The sequence below is a fragment of the Lagopus muta genome, chromosome 3 (assembly GCF_023343835.1).
Source record: "Lagopus muta isolate bLagMut1 chromosome 3, bLagMut1 primary, whole genome shotgun sequence".
Taxonomy (NCBI): Eukaryota; Metazoa; Chordata; class Aves; order Galliformes; family Phasianidae; genus Lagopus; species Lagopus muta.
Window position 1 is genome coordinate 73,348,617 of NC_064435.1, and position 21,908 is coordinate 73,370,524.

At 34.9% G+C, this 21,908-nt stretch overlaps 1 protein-coding gene across 5 annotated transcripts in view; it reads right to left on the minus strand.

Moving 5' to 3' along the window:
* The window catches only part of CDH18 (cadherin 18), a 441,257-nt gene that overhangs the window by 52,713 nt on the left and 366,636 nt on the right, over window positions 1-21,908 (minus strand). For all 5 annotated transcript variants that reach the window (XM_048939478.1, XM_048939479.1, XM_048939476.1 and 2 more), the window contains 2 exons: window positions 15,413-15,580; window positions 5,684-5,871 (listed from right to left, as the gene is read on the minus strand). In XM_048939478.1, the coding sequence (XP_048795435.1) occupies window positions 5,684-5,871; window positions 15,413-15,580 (356 nt within the window). The remainder of the gene's footprint in view (window positions 1-5,683; window positions 5,872-15,412; window positions 15,581-21,908) is intronic.

Consider the following 21,908-nt stretch of genomic DNA (forward strand, 5'->3'; position numbering starts at 1 on the left):
TGCAGCTGTAGACGTGTCTTCTACAAGGCATAATGTTCAAATAAAACCCAACAGAAAGCAAATCCCTGTCTGTACAATCCACAAGAAGTGCTACTGCCACTTTAGTCTTACCTTTAAAATTAATTAATGATTTTAATAATATCAATTAAAATTATCAATTAAGGTATTAAAATCAATAGATTTCCACTAGGAATCGTACAGCTCCACTAGGAAGAGGACGGTTTAACTCATGTATCACATAGCACTTCCTTTCTTCGGAGTAGTATTTCTAGTTAGCTATTTACATGACTACATTTTATCTGTTTCACTCCTTTTATATCTCTTTTAATCCTCTGAAATATTTTAGGCTTACTAATAAAAAAAAATGATGGCCTTGCAAATCATGAAAATGAAATTCATGTATGCAGATTCAGCTGCACGCTGTTAAATAATAAGTTTTATGGACAATATTTTGTTACAGAGACATTGAAATTAATATTAAAATCGGGAGCATGAACTGGCTAATAGTCTTCAATTTTTGTGTAAAGCAGTAAGTTATGAAACCTTTTACTGCAGTTAGAACCAGCCTGAGCTCACAGGACAGGCCATGACACACCCCATTCCCAACTCTTCCAGTATTGGATGGTTACATAGTGGGGGTGACTGAAAGAACCACAGCTATTTTGGGCTGTTTTCTTTTACGTCACTAAAATAATTTACTACTTTTCATGGAGAGTAAATCACGACCTTACTGTGAGAAGTTACCTTTTCCATATATTGTTTGCTGGAGTTTATTGCTGAAATGTCTATAAAAATACATTTTCCATTTACATGCATTAAACATGTTAAGATACTGATCTCAAAACCAGTAAGAAATAACAAAAACCGCATTACATGATGGATTGTACAAATTCTACATACAATAGTTTATAACCTGAGAGGTCAACATTTTTTTTGGTTTTGCAGAGAAGGATAAATGTGTAAATGAAGAACTATACTTGTACTATACTGACCGTAGAGACTAAATGCAATGATGAGGACAAGGCCAACAGGAGAAAAGCCTGAGAAAGCAGCCATAAAACACGGCACTTTGGACCAAAGCTATTTAAATGTACAAGCATCAAGACCAATCCCTGTTGCAATTTTTTGAACTTTTATCAGTATCTGTCTGCAATTACATGAAGTTCAGCAAGTTTCCACAAATCAGTTAGACTCATGAGGCTATAAAGAATGCCAAGTGGTCATTCATCAGTCTCAAGAAAATATGTAATTTCAGGCAGTCACTGAATAGGCTGCTAAACTTCACAGTGTTACATTTTAAATGCATTCCTCTGAGTGCATTTAAATGTTGAGGAAAAGCGCCCATATGTGATAATAAATACCTCAAGACTTTACTGGGTTACAACTTTCTGCCTTCAGTTGATTTATAAAGAAGGATAGGTAGTTAATACATATTGCCATGCTGAGCAAAGCAGATAGTTTGTACAGAAATGTACTACCAGTAAATTTCAAACAGACTCAGAACACAGCATAACAATAATTTGCACATTCATGCAATACGATTCTACTACAGAAATTTATCTCAGTAGAAAAATAGATCTCAAAATATTATACAAGGTAAATGTATATTCTTCTCTTTCACCTCCTGTGCCATGCTTTAGCCCACATCCCACAAGGTCAATGATCTAACTGGAATCCCCACAGGTAGAAATTTTGGTGTGACAGAATGTCATAAAAATCAATATTGTTTTGTGTGGACCTACAGCCTGACTGAACAGAAATCAATGGAAGTGTTCAAGACTCCGATCAATGATAAATTCTTATTTCCTATCACACTAGAGAGTTGAAAAGAAATACTTAAGCCAAGAATTATGAGGAACTCAATGTGTGATTTATCAATGTCTGTATATTTTGTAGATAAAATCTAAAGTAAATTTGACTGTTGATGTATAAGAAATATAGCTGGTCAGGATTTATATATATTTCTTTGATTTCTCCTCTTTGTGTTGAAGAAAAACAATTTAATTCTCTTAAAAATAATAGTATGAAACATTCTTATTTCTCATCTCCCTTTCTTGAATGTACAAATAAAAATACTAAAGGCATGGAAATTTACCATTATGAGATAATTTTTTGCGATGAAAAAAAGAGCTAAAAATACTACTCCTAATAGGTCAATTCGTACAGAAATATATCCAGTAAATACAATTTTATGTAATCTATACAATTTCATACTCTAAAATTCTCCAATTTTAATTTAGATGACATTCATTTACTTATACTATATTACTGCTATGAACAGGTCAAATATTAAATAATTATTTGCACTGCTTTGTAGCATATATACTCTAAGATTAAACAAATTCAAAATAGGATGGCAAATTTTAAATAGAAGATTTGGGAAAATAAAATTTACACTGACAATATTTGGATTAAGTTGTACAAGAACGTTAATTTCTCTCAAAAAACATTAGGCATAATATGGATCCTAAAGTCTTGTTTTCTCTTCTGTAGTTATTCAATTGGACAATACTAATGTTTTTTATTTAGAAGTACATTCCAGACAATCAGAAAAAGCTGATGTTTCAAGAAACCTAAGTTTTTAAAACTATAGCCAGAGCAGTTTTTTTTCTCTTAATTTTCTTTAGTCTTCTTTCCACAATTTCTGCAAAATAAAAATCATACACTTGGGCACAGAAGAAAAAAAAAAAAAAAAAAGAAAAAAGGAAAAGCCTACACTCCTGCACAGTGATTCACATAGGTAAAGAAAAAAAAAAAAAACAACACAAAAACAACAACACTACTTTCAACATTTTGAGATATCTTGGAGAAAAGATACACACTGTGCTACAGAATACTATTACCAGGGGTCCCAATTAGTACTAATTTTTTGGTTTTGCTTGTTCTCTCCTGAGAAGTAAGGAACTTTTCAATCAAAGGAAGCCAGATTCTACATATTTGAAGTGCTCACAAGTATTTTTCATTGTATATTTGATAAAATATTCAATAACTGAAATCTGTTTGCAATTTGAATGTACAGAATTTTATTTTGTTGGAATACTGCTTAAAATGCTGTATTAAAATTGACATTTATTTTACATTTACAGCTTGTCCAATGCTGTGCTAAGACCTTTGCTCATCTACTGTCTCAGGTGATCTGTGCTGTTTAGCTGTAGAAGGAGAGAATGGAAGTATTGCACACCAGCTTGTGACTTGTTAAGTGTTACATCTCTCAGTTGAAATAAAACATTAACCAAGTAAAATGGACCCTTTCTTGTCTTGATAGGAAAGAGACTCAAGTTTCTGTCATGTGTATGTAAAGGAATAAGAAACATATGCTTTTGTCATATTCTAAAACACAGAGAAATGTCTGCCAACAACAATAAGAAACGGTATTTTACATATTGAATATAAGAACTACTTTTGTTTTGTTTAAGATTCTTCCTTTGTTCTTCACATTCTTAATATGCATCTCTGTCGTACTTAATGAATAATAGCCATGGTGAACTTTTAAGCAGAACAATGTTCATTTTGAGGAAGCAGTAACAAATTATAGCATCACCTCCATCTAGGCCACCATTAGCTTCACTGGTATAAAAAAGTCAAGAGTTTATTTTTATGGCTGAAAGGCTAAAATACAGTGAATTGAAGTTTTTTATGACTCTGAGAAAGAAAGGAACCATTTTAAATCATTATAAATGATGAAAATTACATTTCCTTCAGTTACAAATACATGCATAAATACTTATCCAGATGCAAAAGAAACACATTTACTACAATGTTGTCATTTGTTTAGATTCCCTTTTCTCACAATATCTCTTTCAGAGGTTCTGGTTTTCATCCTTCCTAGCTTCAGTTGAGCACAGAATACATGAGCTAAATATGAATGTCAATTCACTACCATTTTTTAGGGCACATGGATATAATTGCTGCCTCAAAACAGTAACAACAAAGCCATGTAAGAATTGATAATTGAAATCTGTTAGCCCAAATGAAAAAAAAAATAATAACCAAGAAAGGATTTCCCTTGTTGGAAACATTTCAAAAAAACCTTTTAAAACATAACAACTTTCTGTACTATTATTAAAGTAAAGTCAGTTTTATTCATAGGATATTAACATAAATAGGCAAGTATTTCAGGAAAGATTTGCCATGAACTCATGTCAGGGGGTTTAATACACAGATGAAATTATCTGTGGAATTATATTTTTGTACGGAACTTAGTTAAGAGTGAACTTAAATGGCAAGAACACTTTATGATTAATAGTTTAAATAGACAGGCATAAATGCAGGGAATACATATAATAGAATCACAGAATCATAGAATGGCCTGGGTCTAAAAGGACCACAGTGAACAACTAGTTTCAAACCCCATGCCCTGGGCAGGGTTGCCAATCACTAGACCAGGCTGCCCAGAGCCACATCCTGCCATCCAGCCTTGAATGCCTCTAGGGATGGAGCATCCACAACCTCCTTGAGTAATCTGTTTCAATGCATCACCACCCTCTGTGTGAAGAAATTCCTCTCAATATCTAATCAAAATCTCCCCTGTCTTAGTTTAAAACCATTCCTCTTTGTCCTATCACCACCTATCCATGTAAACAGTTGCTCCCCCTCCAGTATATGCTCCCTTCAAGTACTACAAGGCCACAATGAGGTCTCCCAGGAGCATTCCCTCATCCAAGCTAAACAAGCCCAGCTCAACCTTCCTTCGTAGGAGAGGTGCTCCAGCCCTCTGATCATCTTAGCGGCCTTCTTTTGGACCTGTTCCAAGACTCCTGCATCTTTCTTATGCTGAGGGCCTGGACGCAGTATCCTAGATGGGGCCTCACAAGAACCAAGTAGAGGGGGACAATCTCCTCCCTCTCCCTGCTGGCCACCCCTTTCTTAATGCAGCCCAGGATACAGTTAGCCTTCCGGGCTGCAAGCCCACACTGCTAACTTATGTCCACCTTCTTATCCACCAGGACCTCCAAGTTCTTCTCTGCAGGCTTGCTCTCGAGCTGTTTTTCCCCCAGCCTATATAAATATCCGGAACTGCCCTGATCCAAGTGCAATACTTTGTACTTGGTCTTGTTGAACCTCATTAGGTTCTCATGGGCTCACTTCTTCAGCCTGTCCAGGTCCCTCTGGATGGCTTCCCTTCTCTCCAATGTATCAGCTACATCATTCAGATATATACTGTAACTGTGTGATGTTTAGGCTAGTTAAGTTTTGAATCTTTTTGAGTTAGTGTCTGTATTATACAATGCAAAATACTTAGCACAGTAGATAGCCAGCTAGGAAGAAATTCAAGTAAAAAAGGTATATGAAAACTTAAGTATACATTCATTTCCATAGATAAGCTTTGCATATAAAATTTCATCCATTTCTGTACAACTTAAAGCCAAATTTCTTTTTTTTTTTTTTAAATGAAATTTGATGAGTAAAACATCAGCAAAGTAAAATTATTTACCCAAAACAAACCAATCAACCAACCAAAGAAACCCACAAATGATATAAATGTTTCTGTCTTTGATTTTTTTTTCCTCCCTGCTCTCTCTGAAATGGCTTAAGGTGTTCTACAGAGGAACATGGATAAACTTACACTGCTGAATTTAATAGGGCGACACAGAAAAAAAATAATTACAGCACCTGCTTATTTGACATTCAACATAATATTTTTAATGACATACTCCAGCAACTTTCAATATCTGCTGCTTACCTTCTTCAGGGAAAGAATTCCTTCCCGTGTTTCTTTGTCAGTGGATATGGAAAACACCCCAGCACCATCACCATTTATAATTGTGTACTTCATGTCAGCATTTGAGCCAGTGTCTGCATCATTTGCCTTGATTTTGCCAACTGCTGATCCAACCTGAGCTGATTCAGGAACATAGAGCTGATAATGTTCTGAGGGTAAAAAAACAAACAAAAAACAGCTTGGACGTTTTTTAGCCAAACTAAATTAAAGAACCATTATGTACGTAATTATCCTATGAAAATGGATAATACTTCATAGAGAAAGCAGACAAATAAACCTATGAACATATTTAGGTTCCCTAAAGATTCCAAATGGAAACTGTACCTTCCATAGGATAGCTTAGCTCAAAATCCAAAAGACCTAAAGCAGGATTTGTTTTTTTTACAGCTCTTTTTGCTGCTCATCACATATCACAGAAATTAACTCTGAACTTTACTTATAGAATTTTTACAGTATTTTTAAAAGTTTACCTTCTCTATAGTCTAAATATATACACCTTCAGCCAGTTACCACAAAATGAGTAAGCACAGGAACATATTTCATCTGGAAGAACTTTGCATACTATATTAATGATTTGTTTTCCTGAAATTTTATCATCTGTCTTAGTACCTTTGAATCAACACATTTTTTGCCACAGAAAAATGTAATAAATCCTTAATACTTTACCATTATTGCTTACCAGTATTGTCCTTTTGCACATATTTTTCCGTTGGTATCCAAAATAAAGGAAAATGAACATAATGGGTACATAAATGAACTATAGAATAGTGACTATAAAAGGCACCCTTAACAACTTTCAGTGTTTTTATGTTAGGTTAATCAATGGAAAATAAATTTTTTGGATGATAATTTTCTTAACTGCGAGTATCATTTTGGCTTAAATTTTATGACAGGTACAAAGTTCTTATTGGGACACAAAGGTTCTACAAAGAGAAGAAAGTCATAAACAGGCATGATACAATTACGTAAAACTCAATTTCCATCTGAAACTAGGCCAGCAAGATGGCTTAAAGACATTTTCTCCAATAATGTTAGTGCTGTAAGACAGCAGGGACATTTAAACCATAGACTTATAACAACAGAAGTTATGAACATACAAAAGTCCCCCCCAAAGATAACTCATTTATGACCCTATCAAGCATCTGCAGAGTTTATATCACATGTCAACCTCCAACACAGAAAAAAAAAAAAAAAGGCAAAAAGTCAACTTCAGTTACTACGTATCTCCTGGAAACTCTAGAATTTTTTCTAACTTCTTAAAGCATTCTGCAATACCGAATGCAATAGTGAAACACTGAGGTGCAAGAGAGTGGATAAGTATATTCTAAATAACAAAGCCAACACAGTTACAATTTGCTGGGTTTAAGCCAGCTAGTATGACTGCAGATGTACCTCAGTAAGCACACAGAAATAGAAAGTTTTAAAATGAACTCAGAGATTCTATGATTACATGTGCATTATGGCAGAAAAACACTGACTGGTGAATTGAAGAAGCCTACAAATCTACAGAAGTTTCAACTGCAAAGGGAATGCACATTATTGCTAAAATAATTTAAGGCACTGGTTAGAAAATAGATGATTTTATTAATAATTTCTCTAATTCGTTGCGCAATGGTTCTTAAACCTTATGATAGCCAACTGTTTTTGCAATACTGATCTATAAGAATTAGTAATTAATACTAATACACATAAACAGAAAGATAGATGAGTGCACAAAATGTGATAAAACAAAGAGAAACAAAGAAGAGGTTTACTAGGAAAATAAAGGATGGGTTACAAAAAAAAAAAAAAAAAAAATCAAATTAATCTAAAGAAAACAAGAAATGTCCAGCAAAACAAGTGAAAAAGTAAAACCTATCATGCAAATCAGAAAACGGCAACTCTGATGCAGTGAAAAAAATTCTGCTCAATCACTGATTCAATTAAAATACACAGCAGATTCTTTGACATGCGTATAAAAGCCATTCTTACAAATTTTGATATAAATGCACTGCATTAAATTCTACTGCAATGTTTTATGCATATAGATGACATCAAGTGACATTTTCACACTGCTAGTTGCTTTATTTTGTACATAAAATTATAGTGATGAGATTCATTCTGGAATTTATTGTTAAAAAAAAAAAAAAAACAAAAAACAAGGAATGCTGTCTTTTGACACTTCATCTCTGACTAATGCATGCCAAAAAAAAAAAAAGAGGCCATAAAGAATGTTACATAATCAAGACACTCCAACAACTGGAAGTGTTATATCCCATATGATAGGGTGAACTAATTAGAGACTTCCAAATAGTTAAGCTCTTCAAACATACCCACATGACACTACACTTTGCTTCATAATCACACTCCAAGCGTTAGCCATCTGTTTCAGAAAATTGTGTTACTGATATCAAATTCAAACATTCTGAAATTCTAAGCCCTCAAGGAAAATAAGTATCTGGAATCACTTACTTATTAGTTACCTGTCCGTATTTGTAGAATTGAAATGTTTTGGGAAAAAAGTTAAAACAGTTGCAAATTAAAACTGCTGCATTAAGAGGTCAGAAATGAGAATTTAACCACTGCTTCACACAGAGATCGTGAAAGTACGTAACACTGAAGTGAGCTACTCAATAATTACAAGGAATATTATCTCAAAATGACACAGAAGAGGTTAGGATTTGGCAACATGAAGGTTAGATAAATAAATAAATAAATTTACACCAGAGGTGGAAATCAGAAATGTTCTTTCCAATCACTAAATAGTTGTAAACTTTATTACTGGAAGGTACAGGAATGAACCAGTGACATAACAGAACATTTCCCTGTGCATGAACTACATTCTGATAGGGCATTCAACACAAGGTTTGTGGGATGAGTATGCTATGAATTCATGACTTGGTACCACAAACTACGAGTCTGTGTCATTTCCTAAAATCTGACTGGACACTGAAAGTTTTGATACTGTTCTGTATCAAAACTGTTTCATAAAACCCGCCTGAGTTGAACAGATTGTTTCCACGCTCCCAGCATCAGAGGCTTCCAGCAGCTTCTATAAGGAAGAAATTTCAAAGTCTTCATGATGTTCTATGTTGCTTTAAGTGGTGGCTTGGCAACTCATAGATCATAATTCTGAAAAGGCTGATTTGGTTCTTAATGTAATGTTAGCGTTCACTGGGATGCATTCACGTGGCTCATGAAATTAATGCTATTTTCCTTTCAATGTATTATAAAGAATAGTCATACAAAGTTTTATGCTAATTGAAACACTGTTCAAATACACATAAGAGATCTTATTTCTTTCAATAAACTGTATGGCTTATCTGTCATTACAGTACAGAAACAACTTAAAGATTTGTAGAATGATTTACTTCCCATTTCAGTTGGCCTACAGGCAACCTATAATGCTGTTTTACTCTCAGAAAAACAATTTATTTGTCTGAATCTCTTCAAAAAAGAAATATGACAATATATACAGCAACTCAACAAGTAGATCATACACTGCATTTATTAATCTATTTTTCGTGATAAATTTGAACTACTTTTCTAACTTGTAACATTCTCTGGAACAGTAAGAATTACTTTCCTTAGTACAGGAAGATGCAGATGCAATACTGGGCTGACAGAAAAATAAGTAAATATTTGACCAGATGCTATTTGTTTATCCAAGAGTATAGTTTGAATAAGGTTTACCGATTGTTGGTAGTGGTGGTTCTTTTTTTATTCCTGGTACTAGCACAGCCTGGATTGTACTCTCATTTAGGCTTAGATTAATGAAAAGCATGAAAATTAAGGTAGTTCTGAAGAGCAACCCTTAAAATTGTGCAGTCCTATTTCCATTTCTTCACTCAGTAAACAAACGAGAACTCGCTTAACTCTCCAAACCATTACTGCCTCAAACATCAGAAACCATATGGGATGAAAATGATTTCAGAGTACTTCAAAATGGTTTTGTTTGATTTTGATATGTATGAGATATGCATTGAATAATCTATCTTGTACATAGAAACCCTATGATACCTAAGAAGCGAAATACAAAGCACTGCTAGATTCCATATACTTACTGTTAGAAATAAAGTCGTGACATGAAGTTGACATTAAAGCTCTCTATATGAAACATATATTGTCCATGAATATTTAACCAGATTTGATGTAAACATACTTCTACCCCTCCTAGATTCCTTTTATATTTGAAGTCTATAAAAATGTGTTATCAAAGTTTCGTGAATTCTTGCTAATGGAGAATTTTATAAAAATGTTTAACTGAAATAGTTCTCTAGCTTTAAGAATATGGAAAAAGCAAAATATTTGCTAGCACCAGAACTATGACATGACTGTAATTCAAATATGAACAATATCCAATTTTAATAGCTAATCCTGATTTTTAATAGCAAATCCTAAGATGTACATTCCCCATGAACTGCGCTGCCAGAATTTTACAGTTACCTGAAACACAGTCCTAACAGCATTCTAACCAAAAGAAAATCTTCCTACCTTCCTTTCATTCTGCAAATAACTAAAAATCTAACTTACACAGATACCATTATGCTTTCAAAAGTCCTTACTGAACTACTGTTTACATCTAATCAGCACTAAAAGCTACAACTATTTTTTTGCAGAAAAATTATGATATTAACAATGTCTAAATATTAACATAGAAAAAAAGAGCTTAGATTTTCTCACGAGTCTACCCGTTAAATTGTCTTATGATGACTTAAATTACGAAACAGAGCGGAAAAAAAAGCAGCTACATTTGATTTCAAGCTGTTTCAAGCATAAAATAAAGCAATATAGGCAGCTGTATTTCTCTATCACCTACAAATACATGATTTTCTCTATGAAGTGTGTAGAAACTACTTAATCTTTCAGAGAGATTAATAATAGTCTTCTAGAAGATTGATCATGCACACCAGGATCAAAGTACTTGAGTATACTACTTATCCAAAGAGCTGTTTCTGAACCTGATTTTGCTTCACTTCCAGGAAAGAAGAATGTTCTTCTCTAAATACTAGACTGGAAGAAATAATCAAATAAAATGACTATCATTTAAATTTCTTTAATCAACATGGCATGTATGCATGGAAAAAATGTTGGTAATGTCAAGACTTGAAACTTTCATGTACAAAATATGTAAACTATGACTTAAAAAAAAAATACATGTCCCAAATCATGAACCACCTGCAAAAAAAAAAAAAAAAGGCTAAATACAGTATTACAGAAAGCTCATGTGTGGAACACTGAAATAAGAAAAATGAGAAATGAAATTTCAAGATTAGTAGCTTAAGTTTTGAAGAACGAGTGTGAAGTTGTTAGGACATCCAGAAAAAAATGTTCTGAAGAACAGAAACAGCAGCCTTTTGTGGAAGTCTGGCTTCAAATCAGCTTTCTACCCTGACTTAAGGTCTTTTTGAAAGACCTAAGCATGTATTCAGCAATTACTGATACTTGGGTCTTTTCCATTTTACAAAGTTTTAGTATACTGGGACAGTCACAAAGGCAATAAGCATTACAGTGTGAAATATGAAAAAGACACACCTCAACATACTAATAAAAAATAATCTCATTAAATGCACAAAATTTAAACATAGAACAGTCTAGGAAATTAAATGCTTCCCAATACTCCCTGGCCACTGAATTATCACTGGACTTACCATCATCTGTCTCATAAACAATACAATGAAAAGTAAACTAGATAATTAAATATGAATCAAAGTTACAGAAATTCAACTCTAAAATGGAGATATATGGATTTGAAGAATGGACTATTTAGTGGATAAGGAATTGGTTGGAGGTCGCAACCAGAGGGTTGTGGTCAAAGGCTGTATGTCCAGGGGAAGCCATTAATGGGTGGTGTTTCCCAAGGGCCCATCTATGGTCAGGGAGATTCATATTAGATGTCAGGGGAAAGTTTTTTACTGAGAGAGTGGTGAGGTGCTGGAACAGGTAGCCCTGATAGGTGCTGGATGCCCTGTCCCTATATGCCAAGTTGGATGGGACTTCGAGCAATTTAGTATTTGATCTAGTGGGTGGCAACCCTGCCTGTGGCAGAGGGGTTAACAGAGGGGTAGAACTTGATGATCCTTAAGGTCCTTTCCAGCCCAAGCCATTCTATGGTTCTATATCATAAAATGACATTTAAAAAAAGTGAGGTAAAACAAATTTCGCATATACATATTTTCATACTATTATACAAAGTTTCAACAATCAAGCTTTATAAAAACTCTTTCCTTCGTGAATTATATTTAAATTCCACCTTATCCTAAAGAACAGAGTCAGATGTATGAAAGAAGAAAATCTACAAATGGGGAATCAGGAAGTTATTTCCTTGTAAAACTGTGCTCAAGACATAATGCTATAGATCTACTACACACTATCTGGACTGTAGTCATTAGCATTTGATGTACAAAACATGTCAGTGTAAGCATCTGCCAAGTGTGATGATCTTGATGCAATCAAAATGTATTCATCCTAAACAAAGGAAAAACATGTCTAATCTACTCATTCTAAGCAAGACCAGAGAGAATTAACAAAACAGAAGTATACAGAAAATTCTTATGTAAATCAAGCTTGATACAACTGTTTCATCAGCAGATGAAAATTCATTAACAGATTACTGAAGTAAATTTATGACTATGAAATTTGTGCCTTCAACTATCAGCCAAATACATCCATCAATGCTAAAACTGACAAGAACTGAGTGATGCTGATTACTGATAAGACCTTCCCATGCAGAGCACTGTCTGCCAGCTTACATTACATAGCTAGTTCGTGTATAACTAGACTCTAAAAAGAAGAAATGCGTGGTAATAAGGGAAAATAAATAAGAATTGTATAAGATGCAATAAGCAGATGAAAAGCAAAATGCATAGGAAGATTCAGTTCACGATTCTGATGAATTTACAACCCCTTGCCTACTTCTGATACATACCACTGTGTTTTGCAAACAGAATTTTTCAGCTATGCATCTTATCTCAGAGATTATTATTACCACGTATTCACTTCTATTTCAGAACTGCAATCACACCGATCCATTTATGCAGAAGGCTTCCATAATCTTCCTTATAGTCTTTTTGGTACTTTGGAACACTGTAGATCTTCTAATAATTTCTTTGGAAAGTCAGTTATATTTTGAGTGAAGTTACAGTAAATTCATATTAAGAGATAGATTTATAATTTCTTATTCAGGTTTCAATTAGTTTTTTGAAGAATTTATTCACAAAGGACAAATCTAGCTTACCCTAGTCCATATGCATGAACTCCTATCTACAGGGCCAGAAAAATAGACCTTTTAAATACATACAGCAAAGTGTGTTTCTAGATAAAACAAATAATAGAAGCACCAATCAGACATGCTTCCTAGCTTGTACTGTACTCATACAGTTACAGTCAGACTCACAACTCACATGTACGGCTATGAAGAAAAAGAAAACTAACCAAAACAGAATTCTGATGTAGCTTAGGCTCAGCCTGTCCCAAGATTTATACACTATATACGTAGGTTTGGTTAGTACTTCCCTTGAATTCAGTTCTGAATATGACAAACCTCAGTAAGAGCCATTTAGCGTTTCACCTAATAAGGAAATTGAAGGGAAACTTAACTGAAAAGCATGGCATACAATTAGAGAAGAAAAATAAACAGCAAAGTTGTTTTTATTAACATAATAGTCATATATTACTGCAGTATTTCAAGACAGTGAGATAGGCTGAGTTTAGATCATCTGCTTTGATTCATTATTACTAACATACAGCTACCATTCTTTTGCAATGGCTTTCAATTACACTGGTTGAAATGAAGTGAAAAAAGCAATGTACAGTCAAAGTTGCACTATACCAATTCTGTGTAAGGAAAAATAAGTGTTGTAACCAACAATACTTGTTCCAGGATTAACATTTTCTGGTAAAAATGGTACATGTTAAAACATAGGGTTTTTACCCTGCTTTACTAAACAATGACTTTCCATTAGAAATGAAATGATGCTTTGTAGTTTTTGAAAATATTTTATGCAATTATTAGAGTCCCTTAAACTGTGTAGAAGATAATGTGAAGATGTTATATTCTCAATTTCCTAAAATACTAATTCAAATTAAGAAATATATGTGCTGATGTACAATTTTGTGTTAGTCAGCTTGCCAAAAACTTCCACTCAAAATAAAAGGGAGCAAACATAGGGATCCATTTCTTCCTGAATATGCAGAAAAACTGAGACATTTTCTGTAGCTTAACTGCTTTATCTTATTTGATCAAAGATATGGCTTTCCCTTTGTCTTTTCAAAAGTTCAGAATTATTAAATACAACACAGAGTATATTGACAATTTCGTGAAACCTAAAACCAAACATACTTTATTAAAGGTTGTTTTTAAAAGGCTTGTGTATGCACATGTGAGGCACTAAAAACCACTCTTTTCTGCTATACTTTTAATGAGCCTTCTTATTGCTTGACCAGGTTTTACATAACATGCACTGCCAAGGAGCTTTGTTTTTCCCTGGAGCATTGTGATCTCTACTATTGTTCATAAATCTCCTCATTCAAATAGCTTATGTATTTCCCAGTGGATGTACCTATAGCTACTAGTCCATTATGTTCTACAAGGGCTCATGCAACGTCTGAGTCCAGATTACAAGATTCTTACTGGCCTTGAGCCAATCGGCAAAGGGAGTAGGTTTTGCTATGCAATTTCATTCCAGAAGACTTTCAAATAAATTGTCAACTGAATCCTGAGTACTTACAGGGCTCCAGCTGTTGTGTCAGATCACTATACACAAAATGAGCTGGATAAAAGTGAGCTTCCTATTAGTGGTGTCATAGCTGGCAGTTGCTGAACGAGACTGTCTCTTTTTCTGCTCATCATCCTGGCAGTGCATCCCCTAGCCGTTTTGCCTTCAGTTCCCAGGGCATGGATCTGTGGATCCCCTGTCCCATTAGTCAAAGAACCAGGTTGAATCAGCTCATAAACCATCAACCCCCCCCTCTTTTTTTCGGGGGGGGGACGCCCTGCGGGCCTGCTGTCCCCCTATCATGTACACAGATATAGAGATAACTCTGTGACAAGTGGTCACACAAAGATTTTCTAACAAGAGTATGCTGGCTTACACTTTTACATACATAAGTGTAAGAACATTCAGTTTGACACTAACACTGCCAAAACATTTAATTAGGAGAAAGACAGACTTCACAGCAGTTCAACAATTGTTAACGGCTCAGATTTTGTTTGTAGTGCAAAAAGTGATCTTAAAAGTTTGCAAGAGTTTAGAGAAAGAAATAGAAGAAGAAAACTGATAAATATGTATGGAAGCAGCCAAATGCAGATTTGAACTTTGAATGTGTTACTTTCTGTTGTTTTGAATGATGGAACAACATTTTGATTCCACAGGTGAATTATGTGGTTACTGCTTTATGCACATTCTAAAAGGTGTGGAGAACAACCCACATGTGACATGAGTATTTACTTATCACCCATCTCTCTCTTACTCAGTGTTTAATTGAAATAAATCTTCATGCTTTCAGTATTTCAGTTGTTTCATACCTGTGCTTCACACGAAAACACGAGAAAATTGAAAAAAATATTAGAGAAACAATATTCGTGAAATCATACCATTCCCTCAGTAGCCTTCTCCCCCTTGAATTTGAATTGATTTCACTAGTAGCTTCCTACTTCACTGACAAACAACACAACTTCCACAACAAAATATATATTGAAACTGTACATACTCTGAGGAAACCTGGGTGGATTGTCGTTGACATCAGTGAGCGTGATATTTACTGTTGTTGACCCTGACAGCCCTCCAACCTGCCCAGCCATATCTTTGGCTTGAATGACAACAGAATAATGCTCTCTGGCTTCCCTGTCCATGTTATGCAAGGCAGTCCTGATGACTCCTGTGGTGGAAAGAAAACAAACAAAAGAAAGAAAAGTGAGGATTAGCTTGTTATAGTAAAGGGAAATGCTAAGCACAACTGTTCTTTTCAGGAAAGGTAGAAGAATAGAATGTTTTTTCTGGAAACACAAAGCTTTTCTATAATCCAGATCAACTGGGTTAAGATGATATTCATAGTTAAAAGCCAATTGGTTTCTTCCTGTGTACAAACAAATAATAAATAATGGATTATATACAGAGTGTTTGAGAGTGCTTCACTGTCTCTTCTTAGAGCAAACATGCCAGATGCTAGCCAGTCAACTTGCTTGAGACTACGAAAAAACCCACAAAACCTCTTTGTCAGGTTGCTCTGAAAGTAATGCCTCCTGTTTATTTACATGAAAACTACAACAAAGAGCACAGTCACTCCATCTGACAGAGCAAATGCACAGCTACAAAACACTGTTTTCAAAGACAGTTATCACTAGCTATGCATTTTGGCAGCAATGAACAAGAGCCTGGATGCTGCTCTGACAAAAATCTGCTTGAGCAGAAGTGACCTACTGTTGTCACTGCTGAAATGCACCAACCCATGCCATGGTGTCAACATAATAAAACAGCAGTCATTACTTTAGGAGCAGCCCTCAACAGCTACATTAGTAAATTAACAAATAATGAATCCAGCATCATTAAAATGAACTCAGTTACTATAACTGTTTAAATATATACTTAACAGAACTATTAATGAGAATACTTAAGTGGAGAAGACATAACTTTTTTTTTTTTAAATAAAAGTTAACTTCAGAATAAGGCTGCTTCCCTTTGAAAACTACGCCAACACGTACTTCCTTATTTACATTTATCAATCATGCACACTTCTCTTCATAAGTGTATGAAAAGTGAAGGATAAGCTTTCATTGTTTCTACTACTGTACAGAAAGAAAAATAAAACTGAGTAAGACTAAAATTCTATTTATCTTTATGCATAATAACCAGGAATTTATCTTAACATTTAGTCAATCATAAATGCACAAGGAAAGATTAGTATAAAGGAGTAACAGTCAAATCTGTGAGTTCAGTTCTAGTGTTGGTATATCTTTCATTCATTATGATGTCTGCAAATGGTAATTTATTTGATCACAGGCTGACAGAAAGTTCATGGAGTTCAGTAAACGGAAACGTCAAGTGCTGCAATAGGGAAGAAATAAGACCAGACACAACCAGTCCATGCTGTGATGAGATGGAAAAATAATTCCACTGGTGAAAAAGCAATTGAAAAAAGACAGTTGTAAGAAACTTTAGGTTTCTGAAGTACACAATAGGTGGCTTGTTACTTAAAATTTCCCAAAGGTATCAGTATCAGGAAGTGCTATGCTTAAACCTGGCAGCAGCTCAGCACCAGTTTTTACTCCCTCCTCCCTCCTAGAGGAATGGGGGAAGAGAAATAGAAAAAAAAATAGTAATGACAATAGTTATATTAGTAGTATATTAATAGTAAACATATATATTAAAAAAAAAAAGACAACACAATTGCTCACTATCTGTCTAACAGCGCACAGCCTGTACCAAGGAGAAGCTGCTTCCCTGGCCAACTCCCCTCAACGTTCAAGTTTTTTCATTTCCATAGGCCTTTTAAATTCAAATACAGCCTGAATCTTTGTCTTGTATTTGTTGGGCACTATTGTTACCTTGCTAGTTGGCTACTTCTCAGCTGTATTTCCAATATATATTCATCTTTATTGAAAAAGGAAAGCAAGAACAAAAAAGTAAGATGTATAAATCATTACAAAAACTCCTCCATACTGTCTTTGATATTAAGGATGAGTTACATTAAGGAAGAGACAATTAGATTAAAAACTGTATGCATCACGTGGAAGTTTAGACCGCAGTGCAGAGTTGCAGATGCAGCTCTGGATCACTGGACTGCTAAGTCTAGTCATATCAATTTCTATCTTAAATTATGTGAGAGCTGTTTTCCCACATGGAATACTACTCTTGAACACACTTTTTCTTCAAACTCATCTAAATTTATGCACCCCTACATCATAGTCATTTTTGTTGTTTTATTTTTTTTCCCCTGATAATTTCTAGTCTTGAACTGTACAATTTGAGTTTATCTTACTTGATCATTAATGACCAGATACTTGCCTGCATTCCAGGTCAGACTTCATAACCACAATTATAAAAAACAACAACAACAACAAAAAAAAACAAAAACAAAAAAAAACCCAAACCACTTTTGCTTCAGCAACAGTCTACTTTGTTATGGGCTAGTTAATTTTTTGTATGGAAAATATCCACCCCGCTGTTGTACCATGTGTACAGTCAATGAACATATAAATGTTATAATTACAAAATAAACAAGAGATTTTAACAAAGCAGATTATAATAACAAAAAGAGAATAGATAGAAAGCTTACCCACATCCTGGGCTCACTACAAAACTCCAGAGAAGGGATCTCCAGAAAAGACCCTTCCCCACTGCTAGTCAGCTCTTAAATGGGTCTAGGAGAGGTGCAGCCAGGCTCCACCCCTTCCAGCAGCACAGGTGAATTGCCTTCACTTGTGCTCCTAGGGCTGACTCATTGCTCACCTCAGGTGATCAATCAGAGGTTCAGGCAGTGATTCAGCAGTTCCCATACAATCCTGCTAATTAGTAGAGATTTTCTGAATGACCAATAGGTTTCACTAGATCTCTTATACTCTAGTTTCTTATTTGTGTGTCTTGTCATAAACACAACCACCAAACTGATTTTGTAAATTTTACTAATTACTGAGGAAAGAGAACTGCTACAGATGGCAGTTTCATTAGTATTACTTTTATATTTTTAACAAAAATACCTATTTTTATACCTGTGTTGCTTTAGGATACATAGTTAACTTTTTTATTTTATCTTAATGTGCTGAATATATTATATATACTAACATACATTTCAAGATCTAGTACTATTCTTCCTTGAAAGAACTTGACATATCCCTTTGTGAGAAGGAAGGAGGACTTCTATGGGTTTTGACTTTCAATTTATTATTAGTGGTGAAACCTCTTAATGAGTAACAGCCTGAATTTAGAAAAAAAAAAAGAAAAAAAACAAAACTTCTGCCAAAGCCTCCCAAATTAAGGGACTAGAAGAGATCTTCACTGACTGAGCAGAAAACACACCAATTTATGTGGTAATTGCAAGGATGCCAAATGAAATCATAGCATCTTCCACTGTTTTCATAATGAAAAACATAATCAAATGAATTAAATTAAGAATATGCTGCCATACTGCCTGCCAACAAGCAGAGAAGCAATACAGATCTGCCACATAAAATTGCTGCAAATCAAAGGAATCCATGTTACAGAAATACCATAGCAACCGGACACCCTATTTGAGCAGGAAGCTGTCATTCTTTCTCTTGTCAATACTTAAAGCATATGCATATAGCTTACAAATTTTTCAATTCTGTTCAATTAAAATTGTTCATACTTTCTGAAAAAAGTAATTTTTTTTCTCAGCATCTTGTAATCTGGTTGAATTAGGACACTACCACTAGGGATGTCTCTTCACTGAAATGATGTACATGTTCCACTGACTTCAGAGCACTAATACTTCCAAATTACTGCCCTTTGGAAAGGTATCTACTGGATTTAGAAGTATTGGATTGCTGGTTTATTCCACTCTGATTGTAGTTATTCCTGCAAACATTAACTCTTCCCTTTGGCTCAGAAATCTGCATTAAAATTATCAGCTAATACAGTATTGAAATAAAACCAATATTCTGGTGCAAATCTTAGTATCTAATAACATAAAAGATCAGCCTGCTGCACTGACATTTCCATGCTGCTTTCATACTCAAATTCTTTCATCAAATCTAAGCCTGGTGTGACTCAACGTGGCTGTAAAGATAGGGGTGTCTTTTATTCTTTTCTGTTGAATAGTTACACACAGGTCTCTATGTCTGAGGACCTCTACACAGTAAAACTGAAGTTTTTAGCACAACTCCAGTGGTAGCTGGTAGGTTGTCTGGCAGTAACTTGAAGTACAGTGTATAATTTTTTTTTCTGTGTTTCTGTTTCCAACAAGAAAGAGTTAATCATGATGAGTAAAATGGGTCTATATTGTGGACCAATGAAGCTAGAAATGGTTTTTAATACAAAAATGAAGATGAAACAGAAAAAGATGCTTCTACCATAATAATGAAACAGTAAAATATCGAGTCATTAGATTTAGTTGGGCACATTATGACATGCAGCATCAATTCTGTAAATATTTCCTAGTTCAAGGGAACATCTTATAACTATCTACACAAAACAAGCATGAGCTGAACTATAAGAGTGCAGATGGCCTTGATTTTCCAAAAATATTTTCAGATTCTCTAAGACAAAACAAATCAGTAGTGGGGAAGTCATGCAGTCACCACCTGGGCAGTCCAAAAGGTGGGCTGCAGAGTCACTGGATGCTACAAAATTGTCCAAAGCTCCTAATACCTAGTTTAAATCTACCCTCTACCCATTTAAAGCTATTTCCTTCATCCTATCACTACATGCCCTAATAAAAAGTCCGTCCTCAGCCTTCCTGTAGGCCCCTTCAGGTACTGGAAGGCCATTTAAGGTCTCCTCAGAACCTTCTCTTCTCCAGACTGAAGAGCCCTATCTCTCTCAGCCTGTCCCCATAGCGGAGGTGCTCCAGCCCTCTGATCATCTTCATGGCCCTCCTCTGGACCTGCCCCAACAACTCCATGTTCTTCTTGTGTTCGGGGCTCCAGAACTGGATGTAGCATTGCAGGTGGTGTCTCTTGAGATTATTATCAAACTCATTGCACCAAAGTAGATATAAATTTTGAAATTAGTCAAAACTTTGCAATTCAGATGCTTCTTAAGCAACATTTCCAATATTTCTTGGAAAGTAATGTAAGCATAGCTTATGTTTTAGTATAATTTATACAACTTGATACACTCACTGTCAAAATACATTTCTCCAAATAACTGATACTGAAGCTTAATGGTAAATTATTTATCTAAAGATTCCCTGTGTTAAAAGGCATATGGTACCACAAGATCTCACATAAAACTCAGACCATTGACAGAACTAGCACTGTACTGAAACTAGCAGTTTGATTTTGGCTAAAGCGCATTCTACTAAAAGCATGTAATTTTAAACTGAAGCAATCAAGAAGTACAAGATATTATCTATTTTCTCAACTGAATATTCCAATTCCTAATCATGAAGTCAAAAGTCTACCCTTCATTTGGTGGTATGCAACTTCAAATTCAAAGCTTTGAATTTTGTTAACCATGAGTTTGCTCTTTTTCATTTTGTAAAGATATATTCTCATGAATCTACATTTCTGATAAAATAAATTGTAAAAATAAGTAACTGGAAAGCCATTTTTCTTACTCAAAACTCAGTATTATTTTCTCTTTTCAGTTTCAAAAAACATTTTATTAAGAGAACTAAGGACACATTATGTGAATATTGGTATCACAATTCTACTCTCTCCTCCCTGTACTAACTTCTGATGTAAATTTTGTATCAGAAATAGTGTAGGCATCAGGAGCAAGGACATGACTGTCCCCCTGTACTCAGCTCTGCTGAGGCTTCACCTTAAGTACTGTGTTCAGTTTGGGACCCCTCATTACAAGAAAGACACCGATGCCGTGGATTGCGTACAGAGAAGGGCAATGAAGCTGTGAGGGGTCTGGTGCACAAGTCTTGTGGGGAGCAGCTGAGGGAACTGCTGTTGTTCTGTCTGAAGAAGAGGTGGCTCAAGGGAGATCTTACTGCCCTCTCCATCTCCCTCAAAGGAGGTTGCAAGGTGGGGGTCAACCTCTTCTCCCACATAACTAGTGATAGGATAAGAGGGAGTGTCCCCAAGTTGAATCAGGAGAAGTTCAAGTTAGATATTACAAAAATCTTCTCTAAAAGAGCAGTCGGGCACTGGAATGGGCTACACAGGGAAGTGGCTGAGTCACCATCCCTGAAGGCGTTCAAGAAACATGTAGATATGGTACTAAGGAACATGAATTAGAGGGAAACAGGTCGACATTGGTGGTAGTTGGACTAGATTATCTTTTCCAACCTCAGTGGTTCTATGATTCTATAGTTGTATGAAATCTTGCTTTTCTAATCTTTTGCAATACATTACAAAATCAATTTGAGAAATGTGCTAGGGTTTTTTTGTTGTTGTTGTTGTTTGGGTTTTTTTTTTTTTTTTTTTTGCTTAATAGTGCAATAGTAATTCATTTTTAATTGCCTTATTCTTATTTTATGATGTAGTTCTCCTGGATACATTTCTACCTTCCTCACTTCTACTATAAATCCCGCATCCCAAATTGTAGGACTTTGCATTTATTGAACTGAATAGCAC